The 18,268-nt window shown below is 49.4% G+C and overlaps 1 protein-coding gene across 1 annotated transcript; it reads right to left on the bottom strand.

The window, feature by feature from the left end:
• Positions 1–5,389: 5,389 nt before the first annotated feature.
• Positions 5,390–17,216, bottom strand: TINAGL1 (tubulointerstitial nephritis antigen like 1). Its single transcript, XM_074217657.1, has 12 exons — positions 17,110–17,216; positions 15,574–15,893; positions 14,199–14,262; positions 12,942–13,034; positions 12,478–12,592; positions 10,406–10,529; positions 10,112–10,262; positions 9,719–9,908; positions 9,499–9,544; positions 8,873–8,996; positions 7,875–7,920; positions 5,390–7,479 (listed from the first exon to the last, which is right to left on the bottom strand). Exons 2-12 carry the CDS (start codon positions 15,875–15,877, stop codon positions 7,336–7,338), a joined length of 1,401 nt encoding a protein of 466 aa, XP_074073758.1. The 5' UTR covers positions 15,878–15,893; positions 17,110–17,216; the 3' UTR covers positions 5,390–7,335.
• Positions 17,217–18,268: the final 1,052 nt, after the last annotated feature.

The following is an 18,268-nucleotide window of genomic DNA, read 5'->3' as shown; positions in this document are numbered from 1 at the left end:
TCCATTGACACGTTTCCTATTATCTACAAACATATCTATGTCCTCTATTCCTGACAAAAACTCCCCTTTAATCCTTTCATCCCTATCATCCAATATCTCTTCTACCATTTGTAGTTAAACTCCCCCAAAAAGTCAATCTATAATAGATGCCTTCATTTTCTCTTCTCTTAACTCCCTAAAATCTGACTTTTCTATATCATTTCACTGAAACTGCTCTCTCTAAATTATTAATGTTCTCTTAAATTGCCATATTCAGTGACCTTTTCTCAATCCTCATTCTCCTTGATTTCTCTGAAGTCTTTGACACTGTTGATCACTTTCTTCTTTTTGTTAATCCCTTCTTTCTGGGTTTTAGAGACACCATTCCTTCCTGGTTTGCCCCCCACCCCACCCCCAGCCTATCTCTTCATGACAGATCCTTCTTCTCTTTATCCTTTGCTGGATCATTATCCAAGTCTTGCTCTCTTCTGTAAGTGTCCCTCCAAGTATAGTCTTTTTTTTCTCCCCCTGCACTATCTCTCTCTCTCTTTTTTAAAGCATTGAAGTTGGATTTTTATTTTTTTAGTCATATAATTAAATATTTTTTTCTCAATTGATTTTTTATTTCATTTTTCCAATTACATGTTATGAAAGTTTTTCAGCATTCATCCACATGCATATGAATACTTTTAAGTTACATGATTTTCTTCCACCCTCCCTTCCCACCCCCCTCCCCTCAGTGGCAAACAGTCAAGTGAATATTAGTGCTAGTTCTCTTGGAGATCTCATCAGCTCCTCTGGATTTGATTACCATCTCCATGCTAATGATTCTCATACCTCCTCATGTTTTTTGTTTTTAGATTTTTGCAAGGAAGGCCACACAGCTAGGTAATTATTAAGTGTCTGAGCCCAGATTTGAACCCAGGTACTCCTGACTCCAGGGCCGGTGCTTTATCCACTGTGCCACCTAGGTGCCCCATGCTAATGATTCTCAAATCTACCTACCTCACCCCAATTTCCCTGCTGATCCAATCTTGCATCTCTAACTGCCTTTCAGAAATCTCAAACCAAATGTCCAGTAGACATCTAAACCTCAATATGTCCAAGACTCATTATCTTTCCCCCTAAACCCTCTCCTCCCCTCCCCCTTTCCCATTACTATAGTGGGCACCCCTATCCTCCCAGTCCCTTAGGCTCACAACCTAGGAGTCATTCTGAACCTGTCATTCTTTTTCATTCTCCCATATTCAAACTATTTCCCAGGTCTGTATTTTTCACTTTTGCAATATCTCTCCTAGAAACCCTCTCCTCTCTTTTGACACTGCCACTGCTCTGCTGCAAGCCCTCATCAACTGCTATTGATTATTACAATAGGCTGCTGGTAGGTCTGCCTACCTCAAGCCTCTCACTACTCCAATCCATCCTTTATTCAGTCACCAGAATGATTTTCTTAAAATGCTGGTCTGACCATATCACCACTCAATAAACTCCAGTGGCTCCCTATTGCCACCAAAATATTCTTTATGGTCATCATTTCCCTTCATCATCCAGCCCCACTCCTACCTTTCCAGTCTTTGGAACATCTTCAGTCCAGTGACCCTGACTTTCTTTCTGTTTTATGAGGGCAAGAACTGTCTTTTCTTTATTTTATTTTATTTTTTCCAATTATATGTTTTCAACATTCATTTTTGTAAAATTTTCTCCTTTCCTCCTTTCTCTCCCCTACCCAAAACAGCAAACAATCTGATATAGGTAATACATGCACAATCACATTACACATATTTTCATATTAGCCATGCTGTGAAAGAAGAATCAGAAAAAAGAGAAAAACTACGAGAAAGAAAAAAAAGCAAGAAATAAATTTTAAAAAGGTGAAAATAGTATGCTTTGGTCTACATTCAGGTTCCATAGTTCTTTCTCTAGGTGTGGGTGGCATTTTCCATTACAAGTCTTTTGGAATTGTCTTTGATCACTGTGTGTCTGAGAAGAGCTAAGTATTTAATTTATCTCACAATGTTATTGGTATTAAATATGTACAATGTTCTCTTGGTTCTACTCACTTTACACATCATCAGTTCATATAACTCTTTCCAGGTTTTTCTGAACTTCACCTATTTCTTATAGAACAATATTATTCCATTATATTCATATACATTATATTCATCGTTCAGCCATTCCCCTATTGATGGTATATCCTCAATTTCCAGTTCCTTGCCACAACAAAATGTGTTACCATAAATATTTTTGTGAACGTGGGTCTTTTTCCACAGAGACTGTCTTTCATTTTTTTTTTTTGTTTCTCCATGGCTTAACCCAGAACCTGGAAAATATTAGGTACTCAATAAATGTCTACTGCTTAATTGAATAGCCTTTTCTGAAAGATTCTCTATAACTCATATACAAATGAATTGATCTTGCCAGCTAATATTACCTTTGGCTTCCATATCTCTTCTCTTGGCAAATAAATTAATTGCTTGTTAGATAAGATGCTTTTTAAGTTTATTTAACTATTAAATTTAATTCAAATTAATTCAAAATAAAAATTAATCAAATTTTAATTTAGTTTAAATTAAACAGGCTTATTTAACTTTCTTTTTTGATGATTGTCTTATGTAAGTTAAACTTCTATTTAAAATTATTCCCAAGGGTGTCTGTGTCCTTTATTCCATGCAGATTCCATTTTCCATGATCAATTACCTGTCTAAATGGGTCAGGTTGGAACTGTTTTAAGTCTATGTCATATATTTTTCTCATTTTAATTTTCTTCTAGTTTTATGCTCATTTGGACATTACTTCTGATGAATTAGTAGAATGATGTTTATCCTTCATTCTCAAAAAAGATAATGACATCAGAGAGGTGATGCCATAACAAGCGCATGAATTGGATTGAGTGAGGGGGGCTGTGCTAAGTCACCAGCCTCACTTTCTCCTCCAGAGTCATCTGGGTCCAGTGGCCAGATATGAATCAGGATGACTGGAGATGACTCTGAATGCGAGGCAATCAGGGTTAAGTGACTTGCCCAAGGTCATACAGCTGGTAAGGTTGAGTTCAAACTCCCGTCCACCTGACTCCAAGACCAATGCCTTTCACATCAGCAAATAGTCATTTCTAGTAGATTAATAATTAGTTTCACTTTCTGTGATATGTATGATTAGTTGCTCCTCATACAATGCTTTTCTTGAAGTGTAAACCTGAAACTTCTGTGTAGGCTGCAAGCCTATCACCTTCCTCCTCCCTGGTCCATATTGTGTTATATATGTCCTCTTCACCTTTTCCTGTTTTTACACTGAAGTCTTTGAGTACCAAAATCTTTGAGAGGAGATTGAGAGAATCCCTAGCTTAGATGAAGACATTCCCTCTACTAATGCAGATCATTCTCTTCTTGAACATTGTGTCTGGAGTCAGGAAGACCTGAGTTCAAATCTTGTCTCAGTCATTTCCTAGTTGTGTGACCCTGGGCAAGTCACTTAACTTTCATTTGCCTCAGTTTCCACAACTATTCAATGGGTATAATAATAGCATCTATCTCCCTGGGTGGTTGTGAGGATCCAACAAGATAACATTTGTAAAGCACTTGGCACATAGCAGACGCTTAATAAATGCTTATTTCCTTCCTTCTCTGCAGTTTATAAATAGATGCTTCTGGGAGGTGACCTGCCCAGGATGTCACACTGACAGTATCCGTCAGAGGCTGGACTTTCACACCCAGCTCTTCCTGGTTCCAAGGTCAGCCCTCATCCATTACCCAGGTTGCCTCTCATACCAAAGTATGGCATTTAATTCAGAGGGTGTTTATGAAGTTCTTTGAATAATTTCTCTTCCTCTTCATCTCTTAGGCTGGTCTTCGGAAAGCAGACTCATTCAGTCTGTTACTGGCATTATACTCAAATCTTTCCATCATGGTAGACCCTGCAAGAGTCTACTCTCTGTTTGTATGACCTTGAAACAATTGAAATTGCTAGTATTTATCTATGCATGTGAACTCAGTTCATCCTCACAACAACCCTGGAGGATCGGTGCTATTATGAATTCTGTTTTACAGATGAGGAAACTGAGGCTGAGACGAGGAACCCAAAGCCACACAACTAGTAAGGCTCAGAGGCAGAATTGAACTGATCTTCCAAACTCCACTGTGTCACCTAGGTACCTTAGAGAACCCAGGATCATCTCTACACCAAGATACAGGAGGCCTTCGTGGAGGCTGCTAAAATCATCTGAGAGGGAAGGAACCGGAGGCATCTTAGCACAATGACCTTGGGCCATGACAGCTAGTTATCTTTGCTCTCCTTCTCTGCTGGGGGTTGTATCTGAGTTTCCAAGCACAAGTTCAAACAATGACTCGAACAAACAAATGTTTATTAAGCACCTACTGTGTATTGTTAGGTGCTGGGAATATAACCACAAAGAATGAAATGGTTCCTGCCCTCAAGGAGCTTACATATAGGAGGAAAAGCATGTATAAATCTAAGTGGATAGAAGATATGCGCCAAGTAAATACAATTTGGAGGGAGGAGCTAACAGTTGAGGCAAAGGGAAACTCATATAAGAAGTGGATTTGAACTGCAGCCTGAATCACATTAAAATGTAATGGGGAAAATTTTAAAAATAAATAAAAATACAATAAAACATAGATTTTAACATGGTTTTCAAAATTGATATGAGACCCATAGAGATAGTTCTCTATGGTTTAGTAGCCCCTGTTTCTGTCTGAGTTTAACTCTATCGTTTTAAAGAGAATTTGGAACTCTAGAAGAGGGAGACTAGTTCAGGTATGGTGGATAAGCTGTGCAACAGCTTGGAGGTAAGAGATGCAATGTTGTGTGCAAGAAATAAGACCATCAGTTGAGTGGATCAGTGTTGTGGGGGGGGTAGCAACTGGGTGTATGTATGTGTGTATATGTATGTGAAGGAGATGATAAAGCATAATAAGCCTGGGAAGGCAAGTTGGGATGGAGGAACTTAAATGTCAAAAAAATGTCAAAAAAATTTTATTTGATCTTAGAGATAATAAATCGGATAGACAACTAGGTGGCACCATGATGCATAGAGCTCCGGGACTGGAATCAGCAAGACTCATCTTCTCGAGTTCAAATCTGGCCCCACTTAATAGCTATGTGACCCTGGGCAAGTCACTTCACCCTGTTTGCCTCAGTCTCCTCATCTGTAAAATAAACTGCAGAAGGAAATAAAAAACCACTCCAGTATCTTTACCAAGAAAGCCCCAGATGCAGTCATGAAGTTATTCCACACCTGGAATAACTCAACAGCAAATAGGTAATAGGGAGCCATTGGAGTTTCTTGAGCAAGGGAATGCAATGTTCTAACATGTACTTTAGGCATATCCACTTGGCTGCTGATTGGACCACAAACTAAAGAGGGGAGAAATTTGAAACTAATTAGAGGTTATAGCAATAGTCCAGGGTTAAAAAAAAAAAGACACACACAGGAGAGATGTGGAGGCAGAGGTCCCAAGATTTGGCAGCTGTTCGGTGGGGGTAGGGAGAAAAATGAAACTGAAGGATGATTTAGATTGTGACCCAAATCTGGAAGTTTGGAAGAGAAGCAGATTTAGGGGCTGGGTCCTGGGGACCTCAAAAACCATCTAGTCCAACTCCCTTGTTTTACAGATGAGGAAATTGAAATCTAGGGAGGTTGAAGGACTTGGGGTTACTCGGTAACCATGCAATAGGAATCCAGGGCAGCTTTTGAACCTAGAGTCTTAGATTCTCCTGTAGATTATTAATTATCCTTGCTGTCTCTAAGAAGTTCTGATTTGTACATGAGCTTGGAATACCTACGAGACAGCCAGGTCAGAATTCCACTAGGCACCTGGAACTCGAGAGAGGGCTCAGGGTAAGGATTGTGGATCTGGGAGCCTAAGGCTTGGAGATTAAAAACTGAAGCCATGGAAGCTGATGAAGAGAGAGAAAGAGATAGACATTCAGAGAGACAAAGTCAGAGAGAGAGAGAGAGAGTCAGAGAGTCAAGGAGAGGACTCAGAGAGAATCAGAGCGAGAGAGAGAGAGAGAGAGAGAGAGAGAGAGAGAGAGAGAGAGAGAGAGAGAGAGTGGAGGGAAAGGGAGAGGAAGTTAGAGAGAGAGACAGAGAGAATGGACCTGAGTTTTGGAGTTAACAGAAACTTCTGGAAATCAGTGGAGCCAGAAGGGCCGAATAAGGGTGGGGAGCAGCACTGAGGAGCAGCAGGAGAGAAAGGGGAAGCACTGAGAAGTGTCAGACATCGACAGGGAAACCTCTGTCCAGGTCTTCCTTGGACTTCATGGTCTTTACAGGCCCTTCCATTCCTCAGAGCCACTGACTCTCGGGGCATCCAAGAGAGGAGAATGGGAGTACATTCCTTTTCTCCTGCCTCAAGGTTGGGGAGATCCTATTCTGCACTTTGTCACTTAATAAATGGACATTTATTGAATGGAACTAATCTATCCTGTGTAAGGTGGTTGGGTTTGGGGGGTCTCCTTCACTTCCTTATCCTCATTCCACAAGCAGAAAACTCGAGGGGGGGGGAGACCTGCAGGTAACAGGCAAAAGGGGGGAGGGGCTGCCTAGCACAGGAGGCAGCCAGTGTGAGAATCAGATTTATTTACAGTCAGTAAAAAGCAAAATAAATATTCTCAAAGACTGAAAGTACAGGAAAGAGAAAAGGGAGAGTGGTTGTATCAGCTTGGGCAGTGGGCTGGGGAGGAGTCCCAGGCCTGAATCCAGACTCTTCTGCTGGGGGAAGGCCAATATTCTGTCCATCAGGGTTCAGGGGGACCCCAGAGTTCACCTTGTTGAGTTTTCACTGGCTCAGCAGGCTCTTGGGGCCACAGAGAAAACGAGAAGGGGAAATAGGCTGGTGCAGCAAGGGTGAGGGGACCTGAGAGAGGAGATGGGGGTTGGAGGGACTGCAGCCTCCTCTTTTTATTCCTGGGAAAAAGAAGTGGGAGAGGGTCCTGGGGCTCTGAGAACCTTTGGGTCCCCCTCTGACTTCCTTGCCCCATGCTTCCCATTCTCCTGGGACTGCAACATCAGCAGGCAGGGATTATGGGCAGCTCACGCTTGGTTGAGGTTGAAAGGCAGGATTTGGGGAGGAGGGTCAGGAGTAGAGGGCCCTCAAGGGAATTGCTGCTTCAGCAGACTGGATACCCCCTCCCTTTGGCCAGGGAAGAGACAGGGATCAGGAGCTCTGCTGTCTGTGGGATCTGAACCCCAATCCAAGCAAACTTCTTAGCACCACGAGGCTGTGGCTGCAGATCTGGGCAGCAGGTGATGATGGGTGGTGGGCATTTCTTGGAGGACGCCCAATCCTCATCCAGGAAAAAGACCCAGAGGGTTCCAGGCAGGCCAAAACTGGGGGCTCAGTGGTGGGGGCTCATGTCTTCCATTCCGACCCTGCCCCACACGCCCACCACAAAGCTCTCGATATCACACTCGTTGGCCCCTCGGAGAATTCGGAAGTAGCCATTCTCGCCCCAGGTTGGACCCCATGAGTTGGCTGCTGTCTGTTAGAGAAAAAGCGGGGTTTGAAGAGTGGGGGAGAGGGATCCCTTGTCACAATCAGGCCTTAAATTCCTGGACTTGGCTTTCAGACCAGCAGCTCCCTGAGGGCAGGGGCCATACCTACCCTCCAGGAGTGGGGGTTCCCCATAAACAGCTCCCCTCTTTCTCTCCTACGCAGGAACTCTCCGAGAACAGTTCTCCTCTTCCTCTTCCACAAGGGGCTTCCCAAAGCAGCCCCCTCTCCCTCTCCCACACAGGGACTATGTCTAGCCCTCTAGCTAAGTTCTCCCTGAGAACAGGTCCCCTCACCATCTCCCACCCAGGAACTCTCAGAATAGGGACTTTGGAGCTCAGAGGATCTCTCCCCTTCCACTACTGAGGACATGTAGGAACTTACCCAGTATTTCAGTTTCTGTCCATCAGGCTGAATTTCTTCTCCCCACCTTTAGGACAGAGTCAAATTCACAGAATGTCAGATCTAGAAAGCACCTAGACATCATCTAATGGACAAAATTAAGGTCCAGAGATGGGCAGGGACTTGGCCAGGGTCATGTGGCAAGGTCTAGGATTAGGACCCAGGTCTTGTGGCTCCTGGTCTGGGGTCCAAGTTCCACCAACACACTGCCCTGACCCTTCCAGTGAAAACTGGGACTCCTCCCCCACCCTCAGAGGTCCTCAGCTGGGCCTCCCTAGGCCCCCCCTTTCCCTTCCTCAATCCCCAGTTGCCATGGTGACTGGAGTTGTTGACTACTAGTCTGGCTTTTTTCCTGGAATGTTTCCTGCCCCAGGGTCACTCTTTTCCCCCTTCCCTCATGTCCTCAAAAGTACCAGGAAGGGGGGAAGGGGAACAAACCAACCTAGTGCCAAGTGGAAGGGTGGTGAGCCCAAGAACACTGGGACTTGGGTTAGACTCTCACTTTATAATTCACTGCTCTTTGAGGCCCAGGGCCAGTCTGTGTCCGAGGCAGGTAAATTAGGATCAGTCACTTCTAACTCAGTCTGAGCACCTCTGTGGACCCTCCAGGTGTGACCCAGGCAGGGTCTGACTGGGGGGGGGGCAGGTTGACACTGTTGGCCCCTCAGGGCCCAGGACAGACGTTCCCTCCCAGCTCTACCCATCTCATATTAAACAAGGACATCTCTAAGGCTGAATGAGAAGTGTGAGCAGCGAGTCAGATAATCCCAAGAGTTCTCTCACATGGCCTGGTTCAACCAACTCATTTTACAGATATGAAGACTGAACCTCAGAGAAGGGAAAGGTCTGGACCAAGGCCCAGACATCGGAGCATTCCAAACGTGGTGCTCATCTCACTTCCCTCCGATGCCCCTTTGGAGTCCCCGGAACAGGCCCTGCCCACACGGGCCCCGGCCCCCTTCCCAGAAGGTGCTTCTCACCCCGTGATTTTGACCGAGTGAGTCCCATGTTGGCGGTAACGCTCAGGCTTCCCCAGACTGACCGGCGTGTGTTTGTAGATACCACTCTTGTATAAGAAGAAATCTTCATGAACTTCCATGAGGGCTGTAGGGAAAGGAATGTCTAATGGCCCTTGCTCAGGGTCTCCCATCAAGGCTGCCCATTATGCCTATATCCCAAGGCAGGGGAGGCTAAAACCCAGTCATACCCTCTCCTCCAGCCTCTCCCCACCAAGCATCTGTCAGGGTCACCGGTGGGGATGGGGTTTTTTCCCTACCCTAGGCTGAGATGGATGGGTTGGTGTCATTTGTACCAACCAGGGGGCGAGCGGGGCTCCAGGCCTATATTGAATGTTAAAGGGAGATGAGGTCTGGAGATGGGAGGAGTGTCTGTTGTGATCTCTGTCCGACAGGCCTGGTACAGAGTCTTTCACAACAGGTGGGGGGAGGGTTGGTCTCAGGACGAGGTGGAATTTCCAAGGTCTCTGCCAATTCCTGAGTGTGGGAGCCAAGGCTGGGAAGGGAGAGAGGGAGAGAGAGGAGGGAAAGGAAGAGAGGGCAGAGAGCAGAGGAAGGAGGGTGGGGTGCAGACGGGGAAAGACCTTTACCTTGGACAGGTCCATTCTCCATTAGTTCCTTCATGATGTCTTTCTCCTAGGGAAGCAAGTGAGGTTCACCTGAAGGGTCCCTAGAGGCCAGACCCCCCATCTCCCTAAAGTCAGTCATTCCCTTGCCCAGACCACCCTACTTTAAAGTGTCTGCCACCCCCTCTCCCCATAGGGTCCCCAGCTCCCAGCCCCCCATCTGCCTCCAAGCCTGGGCTCTTACATAGGAGGAGAGGCGATAGGGAGGCGTGGCCTGGTAGATATGGTTGGCATGGGCCCGGCTGTTGGGGCAGTGGGCAGTGGCCTGTCGTTTGCCCCGACCCATGTGGCGGCTGTGCATCATGCATGGGGCTGAAGGGGCTGCCCCATCCTGATGCCCCGCAGAGAATGGGTAGCAGTAGTTGGACACCAGCCTGTGAGAAAACAGTGGGTAAGTGAGGGGAGGGGAGAAAGAAGTAAAAGACCCCTGCTCAATGAGTAAAAAGAGTCCCTGTGCTCTCAGCCCCCTCAGGCCAGCCCTTGGATCTACACACCCTGCAGGTGCTTGTCCCAATTCCTCCTCTTCTCCCCCCCCATCTTTATGCCCATGGACTCCCTGTGGTCCCTTTGTGCTCACCCACGGCGACGCAGGAACCACCAGGCCCCATCGAGCCGCCCACCCCGGCAACCCTGCTGATTGTGGGTGTCACAGGACAGCAGGTTCTGAGGGGACAAAGCTGGGGTCATATGGCCCATGGAGTGGATGGAGATGCGGTCTGAGGCCACAGCTAGAGAGAGAGAGAGAGAGGAAGGGTAGGCCGAGGTGGTGAAGAGACCCAGACCAAGGTTGTAGCCCAACCCCAATACCTGGACCTTGTCCAAAACCAACCCCAGCCCCAGCTTCCAGTCTGGCTTCAGTCCCAGCTCCTACCTGCTGTGGAGAAGGCCCAGGAACCTGCACAGTTCCCCTGGTCCAGGGGCTCATGGATCAGGCCAGGCCATTTATTGGAGGCATTGAAGGCTGAGGGAAGAGTTTCATCTGGTGACATGACCATCTATAAGGTACAAACAAACCATTGCCCCTTGAGCTTCCCCCAGAAGTCCTGGGCCTCGGCTTAACTTGAAGGGGTGAGGGTGAGAACAGGGACCAGACCAACAGAAGAGATGGGGGAGGGGGCTGGATCCCTCCCAGAATGGGCTTAAGTCATCCAGACTCTATCTGTAGAATGGGTGTTTGAACAAGCTGTGCTAAGCCCCTTTTCAGCTCTAAATGATCTAATCCTGTGACCCAGACATCTGTGATTTTTTTGGTCCATTTTGATCCTCACTTTATCTCATTTGATCCTTACAACAACCCTGGTAGGTAGGTGCTATGATTAGCCTCATTTTTACAGTTGAAGAAACAGAGACTTAAGTGACTGACTGACCCAGCATCCTACGGCCAGCAAGTGTCTGAGGCTAACTCCAGGCCCAGGGTGAGGCACTGTTGTTGCTTCTTTCTCTTTTTGTTTTGTTGCCTCTTTCAGTAGAACCAGGAGCTTCAATACAAACTTGTTTGTGTTCGAAGCGTCTCTAACCAGTGGGTCCTCCTAACCTTGGGGAGGGGGGGAAGCTGGACAGTGGTCATTATTCACATTGAAGGGAGAAGAGAACTAAGGCCCAGAAAGAGACAAGTCAGAGCATCATCGACCTAGAGCTGGAAGCCCTCTAACCAACCCCAGAATTTTACAGATGAAACAACTGAGGCCTACAGAGGGAAGGTCAGAGCCAGGCCCCCTGACCCCCAGAACAGGACATTCCTCTCCTGCACTAATCTTGCTGTGGCTCTTCCCTGGGGTCTTCCTTCAATCCCTCATCTCTGTTGCCCCTCCTTCTCTACCCCTTCCCAGCACTTCCTCCTTCCCAGGCTAAAAAGCCGTCCAAGGCCCCAGGGACCTTTAGCTCAGAGGACTGGGATGGAGACAAGGAGTGAAGCCCCATGACCTGGCCAGCTACCAAGTGAAAACAAAAGGAAGCAAAAAATAGCCAGGGGCGGGAAGCCCAGGAGACCTGGGTCACTAGAGAAGGGGCCATTCCTCTGGCCCCAGGGATCCTCCTAGGGTTATCTCCATCAAGTCCTGTGTCCCTATTCTGCCTATAAGACAGATGGGTAGAATTTTCCTCCCGACTCTTGGGAGTTGGGGGTGGATAAGAGGTTGGGGATGGGAGGGGATGGGGAAGGGGGCTCACAAGTTCATGGCCTCCAGCTCTAACCCTAAAATCCCAGCCAGGAGAATAACTTCCTTGTCCCTGGGAGCTGCCAAGAGGCTAAGTGTAGCAAGACAACTGTGGGGTTTCCCAGGACTGGTCAGCTTGGTGGGCAGGCTAAGGTTGGGCCTCAGTGTTTCCATCTGCAAAACTGGAGCAAAACTTAGTTTCTAAGGTTCCTTTCATCTGAGTCTGTGAATGGTCCTCAATAAATATGCTGACAATGCAAATACTCAGTTTTCTCATCTGTAAAACCGTCATAACAATAGCGTCTACCCTATCAAATGAGACCATATATGTAAAGAGGTTTGAAAATCCATAGCGCCACAGAAATATGGGCTATCATTATCAGAACACAGATATAAGAAAGACCTTGGATCATAGCACGTCAGAGCTGAGAACATAGATTGTAGGGTCTACTGATGGGTCTACTGTGTTAGAACACAGAATGTCAGAGCTGAGAGAGAACTTCATAGCTATGAATTGAGAATGTTAGAAGCGGAAAAGACTCTTGGGATCAAACCAGGACTTTACAGATGAGGAACTTGTACGAGGCTATCCAAGCAAGCCCAGACAGCAAATCTAGAAGTCCTAACTTCTGATCCAAAGTCAAAGCTGTGTTGGGCAAAACTACCTGCCTCAAGGTCCCAAGCTCCTTTTTTTGGTGGTTGGGGCATCTTGGGGTTATAGAGGGTGGCAGCCACAGGACTTCCACAGGGCTCACTACACAGAAGCACAACCACTCCCCAAACTCACCTGTATCTCATTCATGTTCATGACTGAGGAGGTGGGGCGGACTGTGCCCAGGCGGTACCGGATCCCCTCATCAAGCGTCATCCCCCAGAAGGCACTGTGGTTCCCAGCTGTCCACCTAAGGGTACAGAGGGTACAGGAGTCACAGTGTTTCTGGGAGAGGGCAGGCCCAGGCTGGCGTCAGCTGCATGAAGCCAAGATTCAAGAATGTTCATGTCAAGGTCCATGTGTATATGTCGGTGTGTTTGTGGGATGGAGAGATTCTCCCACAGTCCAGAGCACATATGTTCACATTTTGAAGTGTGTGTGAGAGAGAGAGAGACACACACAGAGACTGAAGAGAGAGGAGAGAGAGAGAGAGAGAGAGAGAGAGAGAGAGAGAGAGAGAGAGAGAGAGAAGGGGGGGCAGAAGATAAGGGTCCCAATCCATGTGTACTCATGCCTGAAGTCCACCAGACTCTTCTTACCCGTAGTTGCCAAGGTTGATGGCATTGATCAGATCTGGGTTCACCAGGCAGGGCTCCTGGTCGCACTCCCATGTCCCATCATCCTTGCAGGTGCTGTTAAAGAGGGAAGGATAGGGTTAACACAGAACTTGGGGGGGGACCCAGCCACACCCCCAGGAGCCCCGGCCCCTCCTCCTGCCCTATCTGGCTTCTAGCAATCCCTGGGGGGGGCCGCAGGAAGGAAACCTTCAAGTCGTGTCATGTCAGGAAGCTGGGGGGGTGGTCACCGCTCTTAGCCAGTTTGTGTGTGGGGCCTTCCCAGGAATGTCTCCCCAGTGGCCCTGATTCCTGGAAAGGGTTGGGGACTAACGGGGGGGAAGCCCAAACTGCTGGTTGTGAAGGAGGGAGACTCCACTCGGAGGGGGGCAACTGAGGCTGATTTTGAGGGGTCAGGCACCCAATGCCCACTTCCCCAGGCAGAACCAAGCCAGATGTTAGCCACTGACCTTTCTAGAGACACTGGGGTGGGGGTGGGGGAAACACAGCTCCTTGGAAAGTTGGGGAGGACACGTTATGCTTGGGGACAGAAGGAGGGAATGAAGGGGAACATGATGAAAGGATGGTACTCTGTCTCCCAAGGAAAGGGAAAGGTTTCTCCGGACACTGAAGGGTTAATGTCCAGCCCTCCGGCCTCTTCTCCCAAGCCCATGTCTGGAATTCTGAACCTGCTCCGGCACCAGTTGGCCAGGTCCCATTCCATTCCTGTCCTGTTTAGACTTGCTCTAGGAGGTCAGGGTTGGGGGGGCAGGTAGCCCCCGACTCAAAAAGAGCTGTTTTAGTCTCAGTCGGTCCTTGGCCCTCCCCCCTGCCCAGCACAGCCCCTCCCTCAGATCCTCTCTCCACCCCACCCCACCCCAGCCCCAGCCTCCAGCTGGCTCAGTCTCAGCCAAAACTGGGCCTGGACTTCCATCAGGCTCCTTAAAAGGTATCGATTGAGGCCCATAGGAGCCCCGGGGGGTGTGGAGACAGACATAGTGGGAGAAAGATAGCCGGAGCCGGCAGAGAGGCATGGGGAGGCCAGTGAGAGGCAGGGGACGGGAAGGGCCAGACAAGAGGAGAAACAGAGGTCCCCCTCCCCAAGATTCCCCTGGCTGCCCAGCTGGAGCCTCTGAAGAGATTATACTGGGGGGGGGGTTGGGGTCGTGTCCCATCTGCACCCTTCCCCTCCAGGAGCCCCCACCCTCCCCAAGCCCATCCCCAAAGGCCTCAATCACTCACCATCGGTTACAATTCTCTTGGTAGGTCCCAAGGGTTGGGTATAGTCGTCCCTGATACATACACCCTGAGGATGGGGGAGGGTCAGGGACTGGAGTCAAGAGAATCAGGCTGGGTCCTTCCCCCCAAATTCAACCATAGCAAAGACCCCCTCCCTCACCCCCCACTAGAATCCCACACAGCCTCTTGCTTCAGGACAATCCCTCCCAGAGTTCAACAGACTGTAAAGATTTCCAAGTCTCTCTGTCTCCAAAACATATTCTTGGGCCTTTGGTAACTTGAACTATTCAGGAGGTTGGGATGAGAGGAGGCGAGACAGAGGCCAGAGAGGGCAAGTCACCTCAGGGCCCCAGAGCTATGGGAAGGAAAACCCAGGAGCCCCATGGTGGAAGCCGGCTGGGCCAGGGATAAATCACTGGATGGGATAACCTGACAAGTGGCAGAACCACGTTGATGGGTTATTCCCCTCCCTCGGAATCCTCAGGGTGGGAGAGAAAAATTGGACGAGACAGACACCAAGTAGTGACCACGTCTGGCCATCCTTGATGGAGAGTAGGCATCCACTCACCCCATCTCTTCCCAGAAACTAGCCATGCATCCCACCAACTAAGAAAGCAGAGAGCTCGCCAAAACCAACCATGGAGGCCCCCAGAGACCAGGCAGTGAAACTTCAACTCTAGCCTAAAGACATATTATTTCCCTGTGGCCAGATCTAGGCCTCAGTGGAGCTGGACCCTCCTGCAGGTGGGTGAGTCAAGGGGTGGGGCTGGGTGGAGCCACTGGGCCAGGGGTAGGGAGGCCGGTGTATTGGGAGAGCTTGGGAGCCAGGGCCTGGGTCCCTTCAAAATGTGGAGGGTCCAGATTAGACGGGTTTTCTCATGGGGAGAGAGCGGAGATGAGCCCGTGAAAGAGGTTGGGGGCCTCCTTTATGCCATCCTTTCTCTTACTGTTCCCTGATCCCAGTTGGAGAAGAAATCATCAAAAGTTGGAGCCAGGAGATCTACTGATAGAGCTCAGAGGGTCAGGAAATTTGGATGGCAAAAAAAAAAAAAAAAAAAAAAAAAAAAAAATATATATATATATATATATATATATATATATATTTCCTTTGTTTCAAAAACCTTACAAAAGCTAACATCATCCTGAGATGGGTTCAACAGACTTCACCAGACTGCCACAGACCGTGGCACAAGAGTTAAGAGCCCTTGATCTAGTGGAATCTTTTCATTTTACAGTTGGGGAAGCTGAGGTCTAGAGTGACTTGCCCAAGGTCACAGAGCTAGATTAGCACCTAAGTTTAGATTCAAACTCTTGACTCTAAATCCAGGAGGAGATTGGGGATGGGGGGGGGGGGTAAGGGAAGCAAGTCCCTACATACCTTGGATGAGAGGAAAAGGGGGTGGAATGCCCAGGCAGAAGTCCCAAAAGTCTGGGCAACAGTCAGAGATAGTCCGATTACAAAAGAGGTCACAGTAGCAGAAGGTGCCCATGTAGGGCATGGCGCAGTCATCCTCCCGGCCTGTGCAGCAGAGGTCTCGTGCCTGGCAGTAGGAGCCACTTGCATCCCGGATGCCCCTGGAGTGTAAGCCTGGTGCCAGCTCCCGGCGACTTCGGCCGCTCCGAGCACAGAAGGTTCCTGGGCCCACCAGCAGCAGGGCAGCTAAGAGGGAGTTCAGCCACATAGTGCCCAGAGCCGCTCTATGGGGGTGGAGGAAGAATGGTTAAAAGAACAAGAGATCTAGACCTCTGCCCCTTGGGCTCTTTCCCTGGGTCTCTTCCTATTTTTGGCCTCTAAAGCAAACCAGGGGAACCGAGAACCCTGACTGATGGAAGCTGATGGAAGCGATGTGGTCCTGGTAGGGGATGAGGCAAGGCTTGGGACCTGGGATTCCCGGGTATCAGCCCCTGAACTAAATACTTAGAATCAATCTGGCCCTATAATCTAGATCTGGGGAGCCTGGGGGATATTGGGGAGCCCTGGAGCAGGGAGGACCCCGCTCTGACTCTTGCGCCTGCCACAGGGTCAGGGTTAGGCATCTGGAGGGAATACCCCTCTACCCCCCCCACCCTTTTTCTAACCAGGCATCCCAGAAATAATTCTTCTCATGGATTCAGGATGGAAGGACCCTCTGCTCATTCCTCTCCTTCAGTCCCATCTCCAGACTCCCACCTCCCACCTCTGTCCCTCTTTCTTCCATCTGTCTTCAATTCCACCATTTCACTTTGTTGTCTACCCTTTGCCCCCCATCTCTGTCGTCTCCCCAGTCTACTCCATCGCCTGCTCTTCGACTCCCCCGTCCCTATCTCACCCCTTCCTTCCTCTTTCCCCATACTCTATGCTTGCCAGCCTCCCCTCTCAACCTCTGTCCCCCCTATCTGTCTCTTTCTTCTGTCCAGCTGTGTCCTAAGCTCCCTAGGTCCCCCTCATCCCGTTCCTCTCCCCTCTCCTCATCTATTATGCCCCTGACTTGTGGTTTTCCTCTCCAGCCCTCTGTCACCCTGTCAGCTCCCTACTCCTTCTCCCCCCTCATCAGATTGACAGTCTCCCTAACCCATCTGTCCCCCTTTGCTGATCCTCTGGCCCGTCCGCTCCGATTCCTGTCCTTTTTAGCTTAGCTTTCATAAAGGACTCAAGCAGTCCTTTCAGTTCATAGTACCTGGGTGCTCTCTCACTCACCTGTTCCCCCACCTCTACCGGTCTGCTCCTATCTCCTGGTCACCTCAGCCCATTCACTATGTCACCCCCACCTCTCTTTGCCCCAGCCCCTGGGCCCCGAACACACTTGTTTGGACCAGCATGGGCTTGGGTGTGGAGGGCATGGGGACACCACCATCTGCCTGGCTTCTGGTCTGCCGTTCACACTCCTGGCCCCAAGGGAATGAGCACCCAGATCCGGCTGGGGAGTGGCCCTACCTTCGTGAGAGGTATTGCCTCCTGTTGAGGACTGGCACCAATCCAGAAGTTTCTCTTCCTCCTCCTCCTCCTCTTCTTCCTCTTCCTCCTTCTCTCCCTCCCCTCCCTCCTCCTCCTCCTCCTCCTCTCCCCCACTGCCCCCAGGCAGCCTTCCGGAAGCCTTCCTTCCTCCCTCTCTCCCCAGCAGTGTCCTAGGGCTGGGGCTTGGGCAGCTGAGTGTGGAAGTAAAGGGAGGACCCTGGCTTTAGTAGTGGCCCCGCCCAGCCCTGCCCCCAAAGGGAGGGACTCGGCCAGGGGAAAGGCTGAGAGGTGAGTTTCTACCTGGATTGACTCTTTCCCAGCCCAGCCAGGCGAGAAAAGGGCCTGAGAAGATGGGGAGATGGTGGAGAGGCAGAAACAAGGGAGCCAGGGGAATGGTCACTTCGTTCTCCCAATTTCAGCTCCCAGATGGGCAGATGGCTGTCGTTCTCCATGCCCCCCCATACCCATAAGCAGAGGAACCTGAGCCGCAGCAGGAGGGTTTGGGTTAGACACCAGGTGGGACTTTTCATCTGGGCTTCCCCCAAGTCATGACCCAGAGAAGGGAGTGGGGGTTCAGGGTTCAGGGGTGGGGGCTGCTTCTCAGCACCATTCTGGGACAACAGAAGCATATTGGATGGGGGTGGGGGATGGGGGAGAAGAAGCACCCAAGGATACCTCTACCTGTCGACCAGGAATCACGGGCTTTCCTACCTTTCCAGCTGAAAAGGTCATCTGGCCCAAGCCCCTCATTGTTTGGCCTCTAATGCCTCCTTCCACCTTCTGCATCTAGGGAAGGAGATCAGTCGTGGACGTAACTTTGTGACTTTTTCTGTCTCTGTCTATGACTTTCCCACAGCCCGCATTGGCTTCCATCATGAAAGCTGGAACAGACCCTTGAGGTCATTTGTCTGAACCTCCCAGCTTACAGATGGAAAAGCTGAGGCCCAGAGAGGGGGAATCACTCGCTCATGGGTACTAAGTCACAGGACGGGATGAGGACCCCCATTCTCCGAGGTCAGATCATGGGCTCAAGCCGGGCTGGACTGGGGGAGGGGTGGAGCCAAGGCGCTCTGAGAGAGACAGAAGCCGCCTCAGCTCCTGGGAATGTTTGGAATCTGAAGGGGGAGTCGGGGGGAGG

The sequence above is a fragment of the Macrotis lagotis genome, chromosome 1 (genome assembly GCF_037893015.1).
Source record: "Macrotis lagotis isolate mMagLag1 chromosome 1, bilby.v1.9.chrom.fasta, whole genome shotgun sequence".
Taxonomy (NCBI): Eukaryota; Metazoa; Chordata; class Mammalia; order Peramelemorphia; family Peramelidae; genus Macrotis; species Macrotis lagotis.
The sequence above is the reverse complement of the archived record's forward strand: the minus strand, read 5'-3'. Positions and strand labels throughout refer to the sequence as shown.